At 43.3% G+C, this 20,290-nt stretch overlaps 1 protein-coding gene across 2 annotated transcripts in view; it reads left to right on the top strand.

The window, feature by feature from the left end:
* RBM17 (RNA binding motif protein 17) overlaps positions 1-20,290 on the top strand; it is a 37,777-nt gene that overhangs the window by 6,043 nt on the left and 11,444 nt on the right. For both annotated transcript variants that reach the window (XM_070055785.2, XM_070055784.2), the window contains exons 2-5: positions 2,318-2,455; positions 16,123-16,239; positions 17,068-17,234; positions 18,027-18,124. In XM_070055785.2, the coding sequence (XP_069911886.2) occupies positions 2,333-2,455; positions 16,123-16,239; positions 17,068-17,234; positions 18,027-18,124 (505 nt within the window). In that variant the 5' untranslated portion in view covers positions 2,318-2,332. The remainder of the gene's footprint in view (positions 1-2,317; positions 2,456-16,122; positions 16,240-17,067; positions 17,235-18,026; positions 18,125-20,290) is intronic.

Below are 20,290 nucleotides of genomic sequence, written 5' to 3'. Positions count from 1 at the left end.
GAGAATCATGGTGCCAGGATGAACACTCCGTGTTTTTCTTTGCTTCTGCTCTGAGTTTTTCTAGATCAGAGTTCAACGATACGTTTGTGTCTAAGTGAGAAGGTGAGTTTTGAATTCTAGGTAAGCTGCAGGAAAGTGCACAGAAGCCTCAGAAGCCGTGTGTATCACTGCCCAAAAATTTCTGAAGAGACGGATTGGAAGGGCTCTGTGAATTGAGTATTACCTGTGTGTGTGACCCCATTTCCTGTTTGGCTCTGGGTTGGGTATTGATCTGGGGATAGAGCAGTGAACAGGGTAAGCTGGACCTGGCTTTTCATAGCTTAAAGTAGAATGGAGTGAAATAGGTTCAGCAGTGAGTCCCAGGGGGATTCCTTACAAAACCTTGAAGAAATAATCCTATTTGAAACGTCCTTGTTAGGGAATGGAGGTTATTACTTGATTTGGCCTCTGTGCCTCAAGATTCATGTCACAAGGCATTGCTGTTTCTGAATCAATTTGACGTTGGTGCTGAAGGCAGTGGGTCTGCAGTGCTGCCATCAGCGGCATTGGGAGCCATATTTATGGGGAGGAGAAGTCAGCCGCCAATACCCCAGGGCTCTGCTTTTATAAACTCGGGTCCTTCTTGTGGCCTTGGAGGCCTTTTATTTAACATCAGAGTGGAGGAGTGAGGGCACTGAAGCACTGCAGCAGTGTCCCCCAGCACTGACTTCAGGCAGGGAGCGACTGTACTGAGAACTGGAGCAGCTGCTCCAAGGGAATCCATGCTGCTGTCCACTCTCTGCCCCTACCCTGCGTGTGTGCAGCTCAGGTCAGCTAAGGCGTCGGGAGGCAGGGCCCCGCGGCCCGCGGTGGGAAGGTGGAGAGGAAAGAATAAACTGAAGAGAAGTATTCGCCCTGAGTCAGACCTGGGTGGGAAATTTAAATATTTTCCTTCCCTCCTTCTGAGTCACAGAGCATGGCTGCAGTAGGGTTTTGTAGAAGGTGGTTTTTAGGGGAAAAAGCTTTCTGGGCTAAGAAGTGGGCCATATTGGTGGGTTTTACAGTGTTGAAGGTTTTTGTTGTTTAAGGTGGCAGTTGGGATTTACTAGCATGATCTCAAGACTGGCTTGAAAGGGGTTTTTCATTGTGCCCTCTTGCAAATTAATCCCCTAGATCCTGGTCGCCACATCTATAATCTGCTGGGTTTTAGTGGTCCCTATCACAGTTAACATTGAGCTTGGCTGGACAAGGTTAGCTCCTGTTAACTGTTACTGTTTTTGTTGTTGTGTATTCAACTATTTTCCAAGGATATTGTGTATTGCACAGTCACATGTAGATTGTTGATTGTCTTTTTATAATCAGTGTCCTAAAAGATTATAAATTCTACTTGATGGGTTGTGAGGAAGTCAGAGTATTTAAGATATAACCCATCCACTCCCCCCTCAACAGTCATTATTTACAAAATTAAAGCATTTCTGAGATGATGTCTATTTGTTCTTCAAATATTCTTCAAACAATTCTTGAGAATTGTTAATTTGTTGTTGTTGTTACTATAAAAGGATAGCTAATTGTGGTAAACTAAACCTGGCAATTGGTGTTTTTTAAGCATCTACTTTTTGCCATTGAGATAAATGAAATTTTTTAAAAAATCAGATATGTATAGGGCTAGTGTTGTGGTGCAGCAGGTTAGGCTACCACCTGTTATGCCTGTATCCTATACGAGCAACAATTCGAGTTCTGGCTGCTCCACTTCTGATCCAGTTTCCTGCTAATGTGCCTGGGAAAACAGCAGAAGATGGCCGAAGGCCTAAGTGGTTGGGCTCTTGTCACCCCATGGGAGACCCAGATAGATTTTGAAGTTCTTGGCATTAGTGTGGGTCAGCCTTGACTGTTGCAGCCATTTGGGGAGTGAACCAGCAGATGGAAGATCTCTATCTCTGTATCTTCCTCCCTTCTCTCCCCGCCCCCCACTGTAATTCTGCCTTCCAAATATTTTTTTTAAAAAATCAGATCTATGTAAATAATTATGCCCTAAATCTAGAACTTCTTTCCATCTTAACCTCATTATATACCACGGAACCAAAGGATTTCATTCTTGAATCACTTGAACACATGATCTTATAGGTAGAAAAAGTAATTCTAGAGATTTATTTTTAAAATAATTTATGGTCAAAATTTCATATACCTAGAGTAAGCTCTGCAGTGGAGATGTAAGTCTTGGCATCCGTCCTAAAGGGTGCTGGACCTTTTACCTGCAGAATTCCATGATGCTAAGGAAAAACTTTGACATCTTTATTGTATTTTGCACTCGTTAATCCCTGCCCCTCTTGCCTTTCAGCATTAAAATGAAAAGATGTCCTTGTATGACGATCTAGGAGTGGAGACCAGTGACTCAAAAACAGAAGGCTGGTCCAAAAACTTCAAGCTTCTGCAGTCTCAGCTTCAAGTGAAGAAGGCAGCTCTCACTCAAGCAAAGGTAAAGACAAGCTCGGGATGTGAGAGCAGATGTCTGCGGGGTGGGATCCTAGGACTAGGAGTAATTTGGTTTTTGCTTGCTCTTCTGCCTTTTTATTGGGTGAGTAGTGTTAAACATTTATAGGAGAGGATTGAAGAGTTTAAAATCATCTACTTCTCTTGGTTCTTTGAAATGCAAATATTTCTCAGAATAGGAGTGAAGAAAAGTAGTATTCTCAACTTCCAGCAATGAAACTTGTTTTTAAACTTCAGTATGTCTACCATTGACTAGAATGTATTTAAAATGCTGATTCTGTAGCCATGTTCCCAATGTTGGTAAATTCTGGTTCTGGGCTGGGGCCTCAAAAGTGTAGTATTATTTTTTTTTTAAGGTAAGTTATGGGGCCAGCATTGTGGCACAGGGGATGCATCTAGTATGTGTGTTGGTTTCAGTTTCAGCTGCTCCATTTAAAGTCAAGCTCCCTGCTTATGTGCCTGGGAAAGCAGTGGAAGATGGCCCAAGTGCTTGGACCCCTGTCATCCATGTGGGACCCAAATGAATCTTTTTAAAAAATCATCTAAAGATAAGTTATTATTGTAGGTATGCTTGGTTTTCTTTTCTTTTCTTTTTTTTTTTCTTTTAGAGATTTGTTTATTTATTTGAAAGAGTTAGAGAGGGAGAAACAAAGAGAAAGAGGTCTCTGGTTCTCTCCCCAAGTAGCTTTGACTTGGGTGAAGCCAGGAGCCATGGGCTCCATCTGAATCTCCCACATGGCTGGCAGGGGTCCAAGTACTTGGGCTGTCTTCTGCTGCTTTCTCAGGCACATTAGCAGGGAGCTGGATAGGAAGTGAAGTCTCTAGAACTTGGGTCCTGAACCAGTGCTTCAGTACAGAACGCTGTCATTGCAGGTGCCAACTTAACCCACTGTGCCACAATACCAGCCTCAGAAGTGTGCGTTTTTAAGTAGCATTCCTTCTATATGTTATGGGAGGTTTGAAATCAGCACTTTCAGGAACTCTGTAGCATCATCATAATAATGTGTATACATTTCTGGGGATGCAGATTTGTTTTGAATGTGTCAGGTATATGTCATTTCGGTGGTAATCGGTTTTGGTTTTTTGTACATGTTAAACATTGAAAATATCTTCAAAATAATTCAGTATGTAAAACAGTAGCATGGTTGTCAACTGATTATTTGTTTTTTAAGTGTGTCATATATTTTTAAGAATGAGAATGGTATTGGACTTTATGTTGTTTTAAGGGTTCTTATGTTTTAGAACATGCATCCTTAATGGAGACTGTATCCTTCCCCACCCCTCAAACTGAGTGAATGTTGATCTTTAAGTGGTGAAAAAAAATCTTGGTCTTTTTATGTATAAAGCACAGATGCATGCATCTGTGGTGTTAACATTTCATGAGTAGAAAAAAAATGTGTAAAAGGACTTCTTGAGAGAAGAAGCAATAATGAGAAACAAGTTGAAAAAAATGACTTGAGAGATACATAGTAAAATATTTACTGATAAAATGACTTAATTTCTGAAATTTACTTAAAATAATTTAGTCTCAAATAGGAGAGATAAGTGTATATATTAACATTGCTAATTGTTGGAACTGGATGGTAGAAATTTGAGAATTCAGTAATCTTTTTTATTAACATGTAATACTTGTACATTTTTATGGAGTATAGTGTGGTATGATCAGATCAGATAATTAGCATTTCCATTACTTTATGTTTGGACCCTTTAAGCTCCTTTCTTCTAGTTCTTCCTGAACTGTATGTTATTGTGAACTGTGGTAACCCCATTGCTGTGGAACAGTAGAGCTTATTCCTTCCGTATAGCTGTATTTTGTTGCCATTATCTAATAGCTCTCTCTATCCTTCCCCATCCCCTTAACTACCCCAACCCCTGGGAATCACTGTTCTGTTTTCAGATGGGCATTATTAGGGCTCCATATATGAGAAGGAACATGGTATTTATCATTCTGTGTCTGGCTTATTTCACTTAATGCAATGTCCTCCAGTTCCATCCATTTTACTGCAAGTGACAGGATTTCATTTTTTTACGATTGAATATTTTATTGTATATATACACACACCTTTTCCTTATCCATTGCTGGACTTCCTGTTGATCCTATATTTTGGCTTTTTGAGTAGTGCTGCAGTAAACCTGGGAGTGCAGGTATCTCTGACAGTTTAACAATATTAATTCCTCCCATTTTTTTTCCTGTGTGTTCAGAATCCTTGATCAGTGTTTTGTGCTTTGTATTATAGAGGTCTTTGCCATCCTTGGTTAAGTTTATTCCCAGGCTTTTAATCTTTTTGTAGCTATTGTGAGTGGGCTTGCTTTCATGATTTCTTTGTTAGCAAGTTGGTTATTAATGTATTAAAATGATCTTGTTTTTTCTGTTAATTTTATATGCTGCAATTTACAGAGTTTTTCAGTTCTACAGTCTTTTGGCAGTCTTTAGGTTTTTCTGTTCAGAGAATCATGTTGTCTGCAAACAAGGATCATTTGACTCCTCTTCCTTTTTGTAGGCTTTTTTTTTTTTTTAAGGTTTATTTATTTGAAAGGTGGAGTCTAACAAAGAGACAAAGAAAAATCTTCCACCCGTGGGTTCATTCCCCAGATATCTACAATGATCAGGGCTGGACCAAACCAAAGCCAGGAGTTTCTTCTAGGTGTCTCGCACTGGGGGCAGGGGCCTAAGCACTTGAGCCATCTTCCCCTGCCTTCCCTTGCCATTACCAGGGAGCTGGATCGGAAGTGGAGCAGCTAGGACTTGAACCAGCGCCCATATAGGATCCTGGTGTTTCAGGTGGCACTTTACCTGCTGTACTACAACACCAGTCCCTGTAATGCCTTTTGTATTTTCTCTTGCCTAATGACTATTGCTAAAACGTCCAGTACTGTATGGAATAAAAGTGGTGCAATGGACAGCCTTGGCCAGTTAAAAATCTTACAGGAAATGCTTCCAGCTTTTCCCCATTCAGTATGCTATTGACTGTGGGTAGTCTTCATTATTTTGAGAAATGTCCTTTTTGTACCAGTTTGTAAGGCTTTTTTTTTTTTAATCATAAATGGATTTTTATGGAACATTTTTTCTGGGGGAGATGACTATATAATTTGTATCCTTCATTCTGTTGATGTAATGTGTTATGTTTATTGATTTGTGTGTGTTGAATCATCCTTGCATCCCTGGGATAATCCCCCCTGATTGTAATAAATATCTTTGTGCTGTTGAATTTTGTGTTGGTTATATTGGGTTGAAAATTTTTATTATCTATGCTCATCAAGGATATTGGTCTATGGTTTTCTTTTTGTTATATCTTTGGTTTTGGCAATGCTTGCCTTGTAGAATGAGTTTGAAGGAGTGTTCGCCTTGTCAAATTTCTTTTTAATAGTTGGAGAAGAATTAGTGCTATTTCTTCCTTAAAAAGAACTCAGCAGTAAAGCTGTCTCATCCTGGTGTTTCGGTTTTTGCATTTGAAAGGCATATGATAGTAAGGTTTATTGTATTTGAAAGGCATATGATAGTAAGTAGGAGAGACAGAAATCATCCATCTGCTGGTTCAGTCCCCAAATGGCTCAACAGCTGGGGCTAAGCCATACCAGAGCCAGGAATTCCATCCAAGTCTCCCATTCAGGCAGCAGGAACCCAAGTACCTGGACATCATCCACTGTCCCCTGATTGCACCAGTAAAAAGCTGGACAGGGGACTGGAGCTGTGGCATAGTGGGTAAAGCTACCGTCTGCAGTGCTGGGCTCTGGTTCAAGTCCCGGCTGCTCCACTTCGGATCTAGCTCTCTACTGTGGCCTGGGAAAGCAGTGGAAGATGGCCCAAGTCCTTGGGCCCCTGCACCTGTATGGGAGACCTGGAAGAAGCTCCTTGCTCCTGGCTTTGGATTGGCATAGCTCTAGCCATTGGGGCCATTTGGGGAGTGAACCAGCAAATGGGAGACACCTCTCTCTCTGCGTCTCTCTCTCTCTCTCCCCCCGCCTGTTTGTCTATAACTCTGCTTTCAAATAAATAAATCAAAAAAAAAAAAAACCAACGGACAGGAAGCATGAAGTAGCCTGGACGCAAACCAGGCACTCCAGTATGGGATGCAGGTGTCCCAAGTAGCTGCTGCTTAACCTGCTACAACACAGTACTGGTGCTAGGAGACTTCAGTTTCAGAAGTTATTGGTTGGTTTGGATTTTCTGAGTCTTCATGATTCAGTTTTCATAGGTTACATATGTCAAGAAATATATTCATTGTTTTCTGGGTTTTCCAGTTTGTTGGCTTATAATGGTTCATAATAGTCCTTAATGCTTTTTTTGTGTGTTTTTGTGACCTCAATTGTAGTATCTACTTTTTCATCTCTTTTTATTTATTTGAGTGTTATTTTCTTTTTCTTTTGGTTTGCCTTGATTTGTCAATTTTATCTTAAAAAAAAATACTCTGAGTTTGGAGTCTGATTTTTGAGGGGGCAGGTAGGGTGTCTGGGTATCTGTTCCATGGTAAAAGTCGAGTGTTGAAGTCTCCTGCTGTAATGTATTGAAGCTTATGTCTCCCTTTATATCTAAAAGTGTTGGCTTTATAAAATCGTGTGCTTCAGGGGTTGGTGCTGTGGTGTAATGGGTTAAGCTGCCTCCTACACCACCAGCGTCCCATATGGGCACCAATTCGAAGCCCGGCTGCTCCACTTCCCATCCAGCGCCCTGCTAATGTGCCTGGGAAAACAGCAGAAGATGGCCCAAGTCGTTGGGCCCCTTCAGCCATGTGGGAGACCAGGATGAAGCTCCTGGCTTCAGCCTGACCCACCCTAGCCATTGTGGCCATTTGGGGGGTGAACCAACAAATGAAGACTGACCGACTACCTCTCTCTCTCTCTGTCTCTCTGTCTCTACCTCCCTCCCTTCTTCTGTCTTGCCCTCTCTGTAACTCTGACTTTCAAATAAATAAATAAATAAATCTTAAAAAAAATGTTGTGTGCCCTAGCATTAGGTGCATATACATTTGCAATCATATTTTCCTGTTGAATTGATCTCTTCATCATATAATGACACTCTTTTCTACAGTTTTCGTCTTGAAGTCTGTTTTGCTTTTGGTTTCCATTTGAGGGGAATATCCTTTTCCATCCTTTTATTTTGAGCCTGTGTGTGTGTGTTTATTGGTGAAGAGTTTCTTTGTAGGTGATAGATGGTCAGGATTTGTTTTTGTAGCCATTTAATCAATCTGTCTTTTAATTGGGAGATGTAGATCATTTATACTCAATATTGTTATTGATGAGTAAGAATTTAGTTCTTGTTTTTTAAAAATTTATTCTGTGTTGAATATTCTTTGTCCTTTTCTTCCCCCCCCCTTTTTTTTTTAAGATTTATTTTATGTATTTGAAAGACAGTGTTACAGAGAGAGAAAGGTCTTCCATTCCGTTGGTTCACTCCCCAAATGACCGCTATGGCCAGAGCTGAGCTAATCCAAGCCAGGAACCAGGAGCTTCTTCTGGGTCTCCCATGTGGGTGCAGGGGCCCAAGAACTTAGGCCATCTTCTACTGCTTTCCCAGGTCATGGCAGAGAAGCCGTGGACTAAAACCAGCACCCAAATGGAATGCTGGAGCTGCGGGCTGGGGCTTTAACTCACTGCACCACAGCACCGACCCCTCCTTTCTTATATTTCGTCTTTGTGGTTTGCTGGTTCACTCTATCAATGAGATTTTATTCTTTTCTATTTCTCTTTTATGCATCTACTCTGCTAGTCAGTTTTTTGTGTTTCATGTGTTTTCATGATGGTAGCTATCTTTCTCTTGCTTCTGATTGTAGGACTTCCTTACACATCTCTTGTAGTGCCAGTCCCTTAGTGATGAATTCCCTTAGTTTTTTCATGTTTTGGGAAGTCTGTATTTCTTTCATTTCTGGGTTTTGCAGGCTGTGGTAGTATTCTTGACTGACAGGTGTTTTGTTTTTTTTTCTTTCAGAACTTATAATATGCCATTCCATTCCCCTCTGGCCTAAGAAATCTGCCATTAGTCTAATGAGAGTTCCCTTAATTGTGACTTGATAATCATCTCTTGGCATTTTTTGTAAATCTCTGTGTTGTACCCTTGATAGTTTGGGATGTCATGGTAAGACTCCTTCCTGTTCTTGTCTATTTAGAGCCCAACTGGGGGCCTCCTGTACCTGCATGTCCATATCTTTCCCCAAACTAGGAAAGTTTTCAGCTGTTATTTTTTTTTTTTTTTAAGATTTATTTATTTATTTGAAAGAGTTACATAGAGAAGGAGAGGCAGAGAGAGAGAGAGGTCTTCAGCCTGCTGGTTCACTCTACAGTTGGCTGCAATGGCTGGAGCTATGCTGATCGGAGCCAGGAGCCAGGAGCTTCTTCTGGGTCTTTCACGTGGGTGCAGGGGCCAAGCACTTGGTCCATCTTCTACTGCCTTCCCAGGCCACAGCAGAGAGCTGGATTGGAAGTGGAGCAGCTAGGGCTTGAACTGGTGCCCATATGGGATGCCGGCACTGCAGGCTGCGGCTTTACCCGCTATGCCACAGCACCAGCCCCTTCAGCTGTTATGTCACAGAATAAGTTTTCTATGCCTTTTTCCTTTTCTGTTCATTTTGGAATTTCCAAATTCAAATATTTGTTCACTTAGTTGTATTCCAAAGGTCTTAAAGGCCAACTTCATTCCATATTTTTCCCTTTTTTTTTTTTTAAGATATATTTATTTATTTGAAAGAGTTACACAGAAGAGAGGCAGAGAGAAAGAGAGAGGTCTTCCATCTGATGACTCACTCTCCACCTGGCCACAACGGCCAGAGCTGCGCCGATCCGAAGCCAGGAGCCTGCTATCCCAGGCCACAGCAGAGAGCTGGATCGGAAGTGGAGCGGCCGGGCCTCAAACCAGCACCCATTGAGATGCCGGCACCTCAGGACAGGGTGTTAACCCACTGTGCCACAGAACCGGCCACTCTCCTTTTTATATGACTGGAATATCTGTCTTCTGGTTCAGATATTCTTTCTTCTACTTGATCTTTTTTTGTTTAGGCTTTCAGCTGTATTTTTTATTTGACTTACTGAGTTATTCATTTCCAATATATTTTTAAGAGTCAGGGTAGTTTTTTTTTTTTTTTAAGATTTATTTATTTTATTTGAAAAGCAGAGTTACAGAGAGACAGAGACAGAAGTCTTCCATCTGGTGGTTCACTCCCCAAATGGCGTGAGTTGGGCTGACCTAAAGCCAGGAGCCAGGAGCCTCTTCCGAGTCTCCCATGTGGGTGCAGGGACCCAAGCACTTGGGCCATCCTCTGCTGCTTTCCCAGGCCATAGCAGAGAGCTGGATCGGAAGTGGAGCCGCCATGTGGGATGTCGGTACTGCAGGCTGCGGCTTCACCTGCTACACCACAGCACCGGCCCCTCGGGGTAGGTTTTTTTTTTATTATTAATTTTTAGTTTATTTGAAAGGCTTGGAGATACCGCCATTCGCTGATTCACTCTCAAAATGCCCACAAAAACCAGGGCTCACTCAGGCCAAAGCAAAGAGCCTGGAACTCAGTCTGGGTCTCTCAGGTGTAGAGGCAGGTACCCAACTACTTGCTGCCTCCCAGGGTGTGCATTAGTAGGAAGCTGGAATCCAGAATGGAGTTAGGACTCAACTCACACACTCTGACATGGGACGCAGGCATCCCAGGTGGCCGCATTGCAGGGAACCTGTCCCTGTTTCCAATATTTTTTACTCAAGGTGTCTGTCTCCTTACTGAATTTCTCAGTCATATCAGACATTGTTTTCCTAATTTTGTATAATTGTCTGTATTCTTTTGTATCTCATTGAGTTTCCTTATAATCATTCTCTTAAATTCTTCATCATATATTTTCTTGGTATCTTTTACTTTGGAATTTATTGCTCAAGAGATACAATTCTTCTTTGGGGGCATCATGTAACTTTTTTTCAGACTTCTTGTATCCCTGCATTAGTATTTGTGCATCTGGAGTATCAGTTGTCTCCATTTCTTTTAAAAAGGAGGCAGTCATGGCAAAAAGCTCCTTTCTGAAGATGTGTCTTTGAGTGTCAGTTGGATAGATTACTTTGACCTTAGTTCCGGTAGGATGTTGTATTATAATCTCCCTATAGCTTTTTCCACTGTAACTAGTGGCAGCTGGGGTGCATTGTTCTCAGTCCTGGTAGTATTGCATGGGTTCCAGTGGTGAAGGTAAGCCCTCACTTAACTCGGGACGTTGTTACATTTTCCTGCTCTCTGTATATGTATTTATCATTTTTTTACAAGATTTACTTTATTTATTTGAAAGACAGAATTACAGAGAGAGGTAGAGACTGAGAGAGAGGTCTTCCATCTTCTGGTTCACTCCCCAGACGGCTGCAACGGCTGGAACTCTGCCAATCCGAAGCCAGGAGCCTCTTCCGAGTCTCCCATGTGGGTGCAGGGACCCAAGCACTTGGGCCATCTTCTGCTGCTTTCCCAGGCCATAGCAGAGAACTGGATTGGAAGAGGAGCAGCCAGGACTAGAACCAGCGCCCATCTGGGATGCTGGCACTTCAAGCCAGGGGTTTAACCTGCTGTGCCACAGCGCCGACCCTGTCATTCTTAAATCATGTTAATGAGCAAGAAGTTATTTTTGTTATTATATCTGTTATTCAGATATTCTTACTCTAGATTTTAGCAAATCTTAATTTCAAGTATGTTTTTAAATGGATCAAAGTTAAAAGTTGCTTGTGAAATCATTCTGTTTTCTAACTTTTTTTTTTTTTTTTAAGATTTGTTTATTCCAAAGAGTTATGGAGAGAGAGAGAGAGAGGGAGAGAGAGAGAGAGAGAAAGAGAAATCTTCGACCTGATGGTTTACTTGGTTTACTCTCCAGATGACTGCAATAGCCAGTGCTGGACCAGGCCGAAGCCAGGGGTCAGGGGCTTCTTCCAGGTCTCTCACGTGGGTAGCAGAGGCCCAACCACTTGGGCCATCCTTTGTTGCTTTTCCCAGACCATTAACAGAGAGCTGGATCAGAAGTGAAGTAGCTGGAACATGAACTGGTGCCCAGGTGGGATGCCGGTATTGCAGGTGGTAGCTTTACCTGCTAGGCCACAATGCCAGCCCCTGTTTTCTAACATTTTTGAGATTGCTGTCTATGATTAGTACTTTTTCTTAAAGGGAAGTGAAGATGTGTTGTATTCATTTTCTTAAGCTGTTTAAGTACTCAGAGTACTGGACTGACCTCATCAAAATTCTGAAGGTTACTTGGGAGAGAAAATTTTACCTGTGACTAAGTGACGGAACTATGATTTCATTTGTATCTCTGCTTTGAAACTAGATGTTGAATTGAACACTAGGGACCAGCATTGTGGAACAGCGGATAAAGCCGCTTCCTGTGAAACCGGCATTCAGTACTGGTGCCAGTTTGAGTCCCTGCTGCTCAACTTCCAATCCAGCTCCCTGCTAATGGCCTGAGAAAAGCAGAGGAAGATGGCCCAAGTATTTGGGCCTCTGCCACCCATGGAGGAGACCTGGAAGAAGCTCCTGGCTTCAGCCTGGCCCAGCTCTAGCTGTTGCTGTATCTGGGGAGTGAACCAACAGATGGACTTTCTCTCTGTCTCTTTCAAATAAATAAATAATTTTTTTTTTTTTTTTTTTTTGGCAGGTAGAGTTATAGATAGAGAGAAAGATGGAGAAAAAGGTCTTCCTTCCGTTGGTTCACTCCCCAAGTGGCTGCTACGACCAGTGCTGCGCTGATCTGAAGCCAGGAGCCAGGTGCTTCCTCCTGGTCTCCCATGCGGGTACAGGGCCCAAGCACTTGGGCCATCCTCCACTCCCCTCCTGGGCCACAGCAGAGAGCTGGACTGGAAGAGGAGCAACCATGACTAGAATCTGGTGCCCAATAAATAATCATTAAAAAAAAAAAAATAGTGGGACCAGCACTGTGATGCATCAGGTTAACACCCTGGCCTGAAGCCGGCATCCGATATGAGCGCCAGTTCAAGACCCGGCTGTTCCACTTCCAATCCGGCTCTCTGCTGTGGCCTGGGATAGCAGTAGATGGCCCAAGTGCTTGGGCCCTGCACCCGCATGGGAGACCAGGAGGAAGCACCTGACACCTGGCTTCGGATCGGTGCGGTGCCGTCCATAGCGGCCGTTTGGGGGGTGAACCAACAGAAGGAAGACCTTTCTCACTGTCTTTCTCTCTCACTGTCTATAACTCTACCTGTCAAATTGAAAGAAAAAAAAAATGAAAGGGCACCATCTCACCTGTGAAGAATTGCCTTAAAGCTTTACCCTGAATTGAATGAAGCCTTTAACTTTTGGTCTTTAGGACTTGATAGGCATAAAGGAATGAGTTAAGCTAGATCACCAGACAGTTACTAGACAGATCTAGAGTGTGGGGCATTTTTACAAGACGGTGTCTAGGAAAAAAGGAAGGAGATGAAAATGGTGGTGGTGGTTCATGGAAGAGAGACTTCTAAGTCAAGACACTTAAAAAACAAATGTCTGGGCCAGTGCCACGGCTCCATAGGCTAATCCTCCACCTGCGGCGCCGGCATACCAGGTTCTATCTAGTTCCAGTCAGGGTGCTGGATTCTGTCCCGGTTGCTCCTCTTCTAGTCCAGTTCTCTGCTGTGGCTCGGGAGTGTAGAGGAGAATGGCCCAAGTTTTGGGCCCTGCACCTGCATGGGAGACCAGGAGAAGCACCTGGCTCCTGGCTTTGGATCAGCGTGGTGCGCCAGCCGCAGCGCCCATTGAGGGGGTGAACCAACAGAAAAAGGAAGAGCTTTCTCTCTGTCTCTCTCTCTCACTATCCACTCTGCCTGTCAAAAAAAAAAGGGGGGGTCTGGCGCTGTGGCATAGAAGATTGAAGCACTAAGTGCCGGCATCCCATATGGGTGCAGGTTCAAGTCCTGGCTGTTCCTTTTTCTTTCTTTTTTTTTTTTTTTTTGACAGGCAGAGTGGACAGTGAGAGAGAGAGACAGAGAGAAAGGTCTTCCTTTGCCGTTGGTTCACTCTCCAATGGCCGCCACGGCCAGCGCGCTGCGGCCAGCGCACCGCGCTGATCCGATGGCAGGAGCCAGGTACTTATCCTGGTCTCCCATGGGGTGCAGGGCCCAAGCACTTGGGCCATCCTCCACTGCACTCCCTGGCCACAGCAGAGAGCTGGCCTGGAAGAGGGGCAAGCGGGACAGAATCCGGTGCCCCAACCGGGACTAGAACCCCGTGAGCCACGGCGCCGGCCAGCTGTTCCTTTTTCCGATCTGGCTCTCTGCTGTGGCCTGGAAAGGCAGTGGGGGAGTGAACCACTGGATGGAAAACCTCCCTCCCTTGCTTCCTCCCTCCTTCCCTATCTCTCTCTTTCTCTCTCTGTAAAAAAAAAAAAAAAAAAAAAATCTGGGGCTGGCACTTTGGCCTAGCAGGTAAAGCCGCAGCCTCCAGTGCTGGCATCCCATACGGGCGCCAGTTCGAGTCCTGGCTGCTCCACTTCAATCCAGCCCTCTGCTACAGCCTGGGAAAGCAGTAGAAGATGGCCCAAGTCCTTGGGCCCCTGCACCCACGTGGGAGACTCAGAAGAGGCTCCTGGCTTCGAATCTGCACAGCTCTCTGGCAGTTACAGCCAGTTGGGGAATGAACCAGCAGATGGAAGAGACCCCCCCCCCCGCCCCGTCTGCCTCTCTGCCTCTCTGCCTCTCTGCCTCTCTGCCTCTCTACCTCTCTACCTCTCTACCTCTCTACCTCTCTACCTCTCCTATCTGTGTAACTCTGAGCTTCAAATAAGTAAATAAATCTTAAAAAAATAAAAAACTAACTTCTAGAACTTTGAGAAAAAATATTTAACAAAATGTCTTTCAGAAACTTTGATAGGAACCTGATGTTTTAAAAAAATCAGATGTTTAAAAGATAGTTTGGGGCCAGCACTGTGGGTGGCATAGAGGGTAAAGCTGCCACCTACAGTGCCGGCATCACATGGGGCACTGGTTCCTGTCCCGGCTGCTCCATTTCCAATCCAGCTCTCTGCTGTGGCCTGGGAAAGCAGCAGAGGATGGCCCAAGTACTTGGGCCCCTGCACCTGTGTAGGAGACCCAGAAGAAGTGCCTGGCTCCTGGCTTCAGATCAGCTCAGCTCCGGCCATTGCCACCAATTGGGGAGTGAACCAGTGGATGGAAGACTCCCTCTCTCTCTCTCTCTCTCTGCCTCTCCTCCTCTCTGTGTGTAGCTCTGACTTTCAAATAAATAAATACTAAAAAAAAACCAAAAAACTACTTAGGGACAGATTAGGAATTACTGAATTATTGATTTTGTTATGTGTGGTGATATAATAATGTGAGAAAGTGTCCTTAGTTTTAGGGAATTAGGTATAAATGTCCTAATGTCACCAACTTTTGAAAGATTCAGAAAAAAAATACTCGTATATGGTAAAGAAAATATGATAGGCCGGCGCCGCGGCTCACTAGGCTAATCCTCCGCCTAGCGGCGCCGGCACACCGGGTTCTAGTCCCGGTCGGGGCGCCGGATTCTGTCCCGGTTGCCCCTCTTCCAGGCCAGCCCTCTGCTGTGGCCAGGGAGTGCAGTGGAGGATGGCCCAGGTGCTTGGGCCCTGCACCCCATGGGAGACCAGGAAAAGCACCTGGCTCCTGGCTCCTGCCATCGGATCAGCGCGGTGCGCCGGCCGCAGCGCGCCGGCCGCGGCGGCCATTGGAGGGTGACCCAACGGCAAAGGAAGACCTTTCTCTCTGTCTCTCTCTCTCACTGTCCACTCTGCCTGTCAAAAAAAAAAAAATAAAAAAAAAAAAATAAAAAAAAAAAATAAAAAAATAAAAAAAAGAAAATATGATAAAACATAAGGAATGGTAGAATGTATATGAATGACATTTTAAAAAAATTTTTTTTTCTATAAGTTCATAATAAAAAAGGGCAGGATTGTATGTCCTAGGAAGAGGGAAAATGACACTTATCCTCAAGTGTCTTTTTTTGCCCAGGATATAAAACCATACCCATTCCTTGTGAAAGATACATACAACTTAAATTGTAATGTGCTAGGGCCAGTGCTGTGGCGCAGCGGGTTAACACCCTGGCCTGCAGTGCCAGCATCCCATATAGGCGCCGATTCAAGATCCGGCTGCTCTACTTCCAGTCCAGCTCTCCAATCCCACCTATGGCCTGCGATAGCAGTAGAAGATAGCCCAAATCCTTGGGACCCTGCACCCATGTGGGAGACCTGGAAGAAGCTCCTGGCTCCTGGCTCCTGGCTTCGGATTGGTGCAGCTCTGGCCGTTGCAGCCAACTGGGGAGTGAACCAGTGGATGAAAGACCTCTCTCTCTCTCTCTCTCTCTCTCTCTGCTTCTCTTCTCTCTGTGTAACTCTGACTTTCAAATAAATAAATAAATTAAAAAAAAATTGTAATGTGCTACAGATTTGCTCTCCTGTGGTCTAAGGGAAAATCCAATGTAGAACTTTTTTTTGCATGTTAATTTTACATAGAAGTTTAAATTTTACTGTAAGCCTCTCCAAAAAAAAATGGAAATCTGGTGGTTTTTTAAAAGGCCTAATAAATTCGTATATGATTGTAGTAATTTAATTAAAAGGTGATTATTTTAAGGTTATTGTTTTCTCATGCCTCAAAGGTTTATTAGATCAGAAAAAAAATTTTGCGACAAAGAATATGAATTTTAATTTGAAACTTCAGTGTACTTCTCTTGTTTCTGATCATTTTAGAGCCAAAGAACAAAACAAAGTACAGTGCTTGCCCCAGTCATTGACCTGAAGCGAGGTAGCTCCTCAGATGATCGTCAAATTGTGGACACACCACCACATGTAGCAGCTGGGCTAAAGGTAAGCCCACACCTGATCTGTGACTTTGATACATACACACACACATACCTGTTCTTAGAGGACCTTCAGTTATGATGTTAAGCTGAGATGCAGCCTACCTGGGGAGAGATGTGTGTCCAGAGGATTTAAGAAGACCAGGAAAATGCTTCTGAAACCATAATATGTTATTCACAATGTGATCAGAAATGCAATCAGAATCTAAAGTTACTCTCAATGATGACTACAAAAATGATTATGCTGTCCATGGCTTGTTTGGTTCTTTTAAGTTTTCTTTATGTTGTTTCTTTTAAGTTTTCCCAGAGGTATAGAAAAATTGAAATATTTGTTGTTGTTACTGTAAATAATCAAGAATTTTGCTTCAGAGTACTAGTGTCTTAAATTTTGTTTGGTAGTGGCTTATTGAAGAATAAATGCTCTTGGGTATTAGGATAATATAGTGCTAAACTAAAAGTTAAAAGTCATGATTCTGGCCAGTGCCACAGCACACCGGGTTCTAGTCCCGGTCGGGGCACCGGATTCTGTCCCGGTTGCTCCTCTTCTAGTCCAGCTCTCTGCTGTGGAGGATGGCCCAAGTGCTTGGGCCCTGCACCCGCATGGGAGACTAGGAGGAGCACCTGGCTTCTGGCTTTGGATCAGCACAGTGCGCCGGCCGCAGCGGCCATTTTGGGGGTGAACCAACGGAAAAGGAAGACCTTTCTGTCTCTCTCTCTCACTGTCCACTCTGCCTGTCCAAAAAAAAAAAAAAAAAAAGTCATGATTCTGCTGCTACCTGACTGAGTCATCCTGGAAGATATGGAGATAATATTTTGACGTTTTTATCTTTCTCAGGACCCTGTTCCTAGTGGATTTTCTGCAGGAGAAGTTCTGATTCCCTTAGCTGATGAATATGATCCCATGTTTCCTAATGATTATGAGAAAGTAGTGAAGCGCCAAAGAGAGGAACGACAGAGACAGCGGGAGCTGGAAAGACAAAAGGAAATAGAGGAAAGGGAAAAGTAAGGCTTTGTTTGGATTGGGGCTCTTTTGCAATTGAAATATTTATTAAAATATTAGAGAATGAACTTCAGTGCTTAAGACTGAAATTGTCATGATTGGTCTGAGCAGTCAACAGAAGGAATCAAATTTTTTTTTTCCGAGTTTGTAGTTGTGATGTCTTGGCATGTGAGCAGACTGAGTGAATTTCATTATAGACTCTGAAAACCTGAAGTACGAATTTTGAGTGATTTATTAGAAAAATAATTTTGAGATTTGATGTTGAAGGCGTTTTTCCTGTGCGATGACTACTAGAAGTACCACGGTTTAAATGTTTCTAACTTCACTATTTTGGAGCAAGATGGAATTTCTTTAAACTTACATGCATCTTTTTATTTTTAAAAAGTATGGGTGGCAGGATTTATTTTTAAGTTTTTATGTTATTAAATAGTTTATTAAATATTGCATTGTTACTCATTGAACCATTTCTAGAAAATTGAAACTATTATTACTATGTTGATAGGCTTTATAATAGAAGGTGGTAAATGTTAAGGAAACTTTTGCTAACTGTACTCATGTACCTATTCATTTTTATCTTTTGAGGTTTTCTCACTTTTCATGCTTTGCTAAATGTAATCTTCAAACAGTTGTGTCCTTGTGTCCATCTGTGCCTTCCCCCTCCCCAATTCGTAGTAATTTATTGTTTAAGAGGATTTGAATATTTTCTGGCCAGGAGGAAAGGCAAGATGATATCACAGGTTCTATCTCTAGTGTGACTCACCTATGGTGAATATTTACTTCTTTTGTTCTCACAGGAGGCGTAAAGATAGACATGAAGCTAGTGGGTTTTCAAGGCGACCTGACCCAGATTCTGATGAAGATGAAGATTATGAGCGGGAGAGGAGGAAAAGAAGTAAGGCACTGATAGAAATATTATGTTTCAAGCGTGGTGTAGTCCCACTATTTGCTTTTTATACTCAAGTTAATAAGTAGCTTATTTGACATTGGTTTAGGTGGCTTTTCTTTCTGGAATCCCAGCAATCCGCATTTGCTGCACAACAATTTAAGTTTCTACTGTGATCTATATATAGATATATAGATATATATAGTCTTTTGAGCTTCTGAGTACAGTTGTATTTCTGGTCATCATTCCTGGAAGTAGAGTCAAGCACACCAATGCATGTGAGTTACTCACACGCATGGATTTAAGGAAGCTACTTAGCTTTCTGGGTGTTGATTGCTTTCAGCTGTCAGTGAGAAAGTGGCACGACAGGAGTTGGAGCTAGGTGCTTGAAGAGTCATTCCATCTCTATACTTTTATGAGCAAAATTGTAATTGTTTTTGAGATAAATTCTTCAAAAACCAAAATTATTTGAGAAAAAGATCCAATGTATTGATTTACTTTCCAGATGCCCCAAGGGCCTGGAATCAGGGCCAAAGATAAGAGCCAGAAACTCAATCCTGGGTCTTCAGTGTGGGTGGCAAGAGCCCAGTCAGTTGAGCCATCACTGTTGCCTCCCTGGGTCTGCATTAGCAGGAATCTGGAGTCAAATGGGAGCCAGGGATCAAACCCAGATGAATTCCTCAAGATGAAATTTTTTTTGAGAGGCAGAATTACAGACAGAGGGTGAGACACAAGAGAAAATTTTCCATCTCCTGGTTCACTCCCCAAATGGTGAGAACTGGGCCAATCCAAAGCCAGGAGCTTCTTCCTGATCCTTTATGTGGGTGCAGGGGCCTAAACCCTTGGGCCGTCTTCCACTGCTTTCCCAGGCTGTAAGTGGAGAGCCGGATCAGAAGAAGAGCAGCCAGGACTTGAACCAGCACCCATATGGGATGCTGGCGCTGCAAGTGAAGGCTTAACCTACACCACCACAGTGCCAGCCCCCTCAACATGAATTCTTAATAATTATTAGCAGTGTTCTAATGGGAATTGAGAGAATGGGGCATGCTTTATTATTATTATTATTATTATCATTATTTGTTTTTGTGAAAGATTTAATTTATTTTGAGAGGTAAAGTTACAAACAGAGAAGGAGAGACAGAGAGCAAGGTCTTCTATCCACTTGTTCAGTTCCCAAATGGCGGCAGTGGCCAGAGTTGGGCTGATCTGAAGCCAGGAACAGGAGCTTCTTTTGGGTCTCCTATGCAGATGCAGGGACCCAAGCACTTGGGCCATCTTCCACTGCTTTCCTAGGCCATAAGCAGAGAGCTGGATCAGAAGAACAGCAACCAAGACATGAATTCATATGGGATGCTGGCGTCAAAGCAGAGGCTTAGCCTACTATGCCAAAGCACCATGGACCACTTTTGTTTTTTATAGGTTTATTTTCTTTATTTGAAAGGCAGAATGAGAGAGAGAGAGAGATCTTCGTATCCGCTGGTTCACTCCGCAAAATGGCCACAATGGCTGGGCCCATGCTGGGCTGGGCCAAAGCCAGGAGCCAGAAGCTTGATCCAGGAGCAGCTAGGTCTCAAACCAGCACCCTTGTTACCAGCACTGCAGGCAGTAGCTTTACCCGCTGCACCACAATGCTGGCCACTTGTGTTGTATTTCATATCCATTATCTCTGTTGAGCAACTGGTATTTCATTTCTGTTAGCATTTTTTATTGGTTAAATGTTTATACAGCTCATCTTTCCAGTTTATAAGTTGACTGTCCTTTTTTTAAGAACATTATTAAAAACTTTTATTTTTTTCTTAAACGTTTTTAGGAACTATAATGCCTCTTATAAAAAGAGCTTCTAGGCTGGCACCATGGCTCACTTGGCTAATCCTCCACCTGTGGCACTGGCACCCCGTGTTCTAGTCCCAATCGGGGTGCCAGATTCTGTCCCGGTTGCTCCTCTTCCAGTCCAGCTCTCTGCTGTGGCCTGGGAAGGCAGTGGAGGATGGCCCAAGTGCTTGGGCCCTGCATCCACATGGGAGACCGGGAGGAAGCACCTGGCTCCTGGCTTTCGAATCAGCACAGCGGCCATTTTGGGGGTGAACCAGCGGAAAGAAGACCTTTCTCTCTGTCTGTCTCTCCCTCACTGTCTAACTCTGCCTGTCAAAAAAAAAAAAAGAGCTTCTATTGACC

The sequence above is a fragment of the Oryctolagus cuniculus genome, chromosome 13 (assembly GCF_051225735.1).
Source record: "Oryctolagus cuniculus isolate XC-2025 breed Fujian yellow rabbit chromosome 13, ASM5122573v1, whole genome shotgun sequence".
NCBI classification, from domain to species: Eukaryota; Metazoa; Chordata; class Mammalia; order Lagomorpha; family Leporidae; genus Oryctolagus; species Oryctolagus cuniculus.
This window is presented reverse-complemented; position numbering and strand designations above follow the sequence as displayed.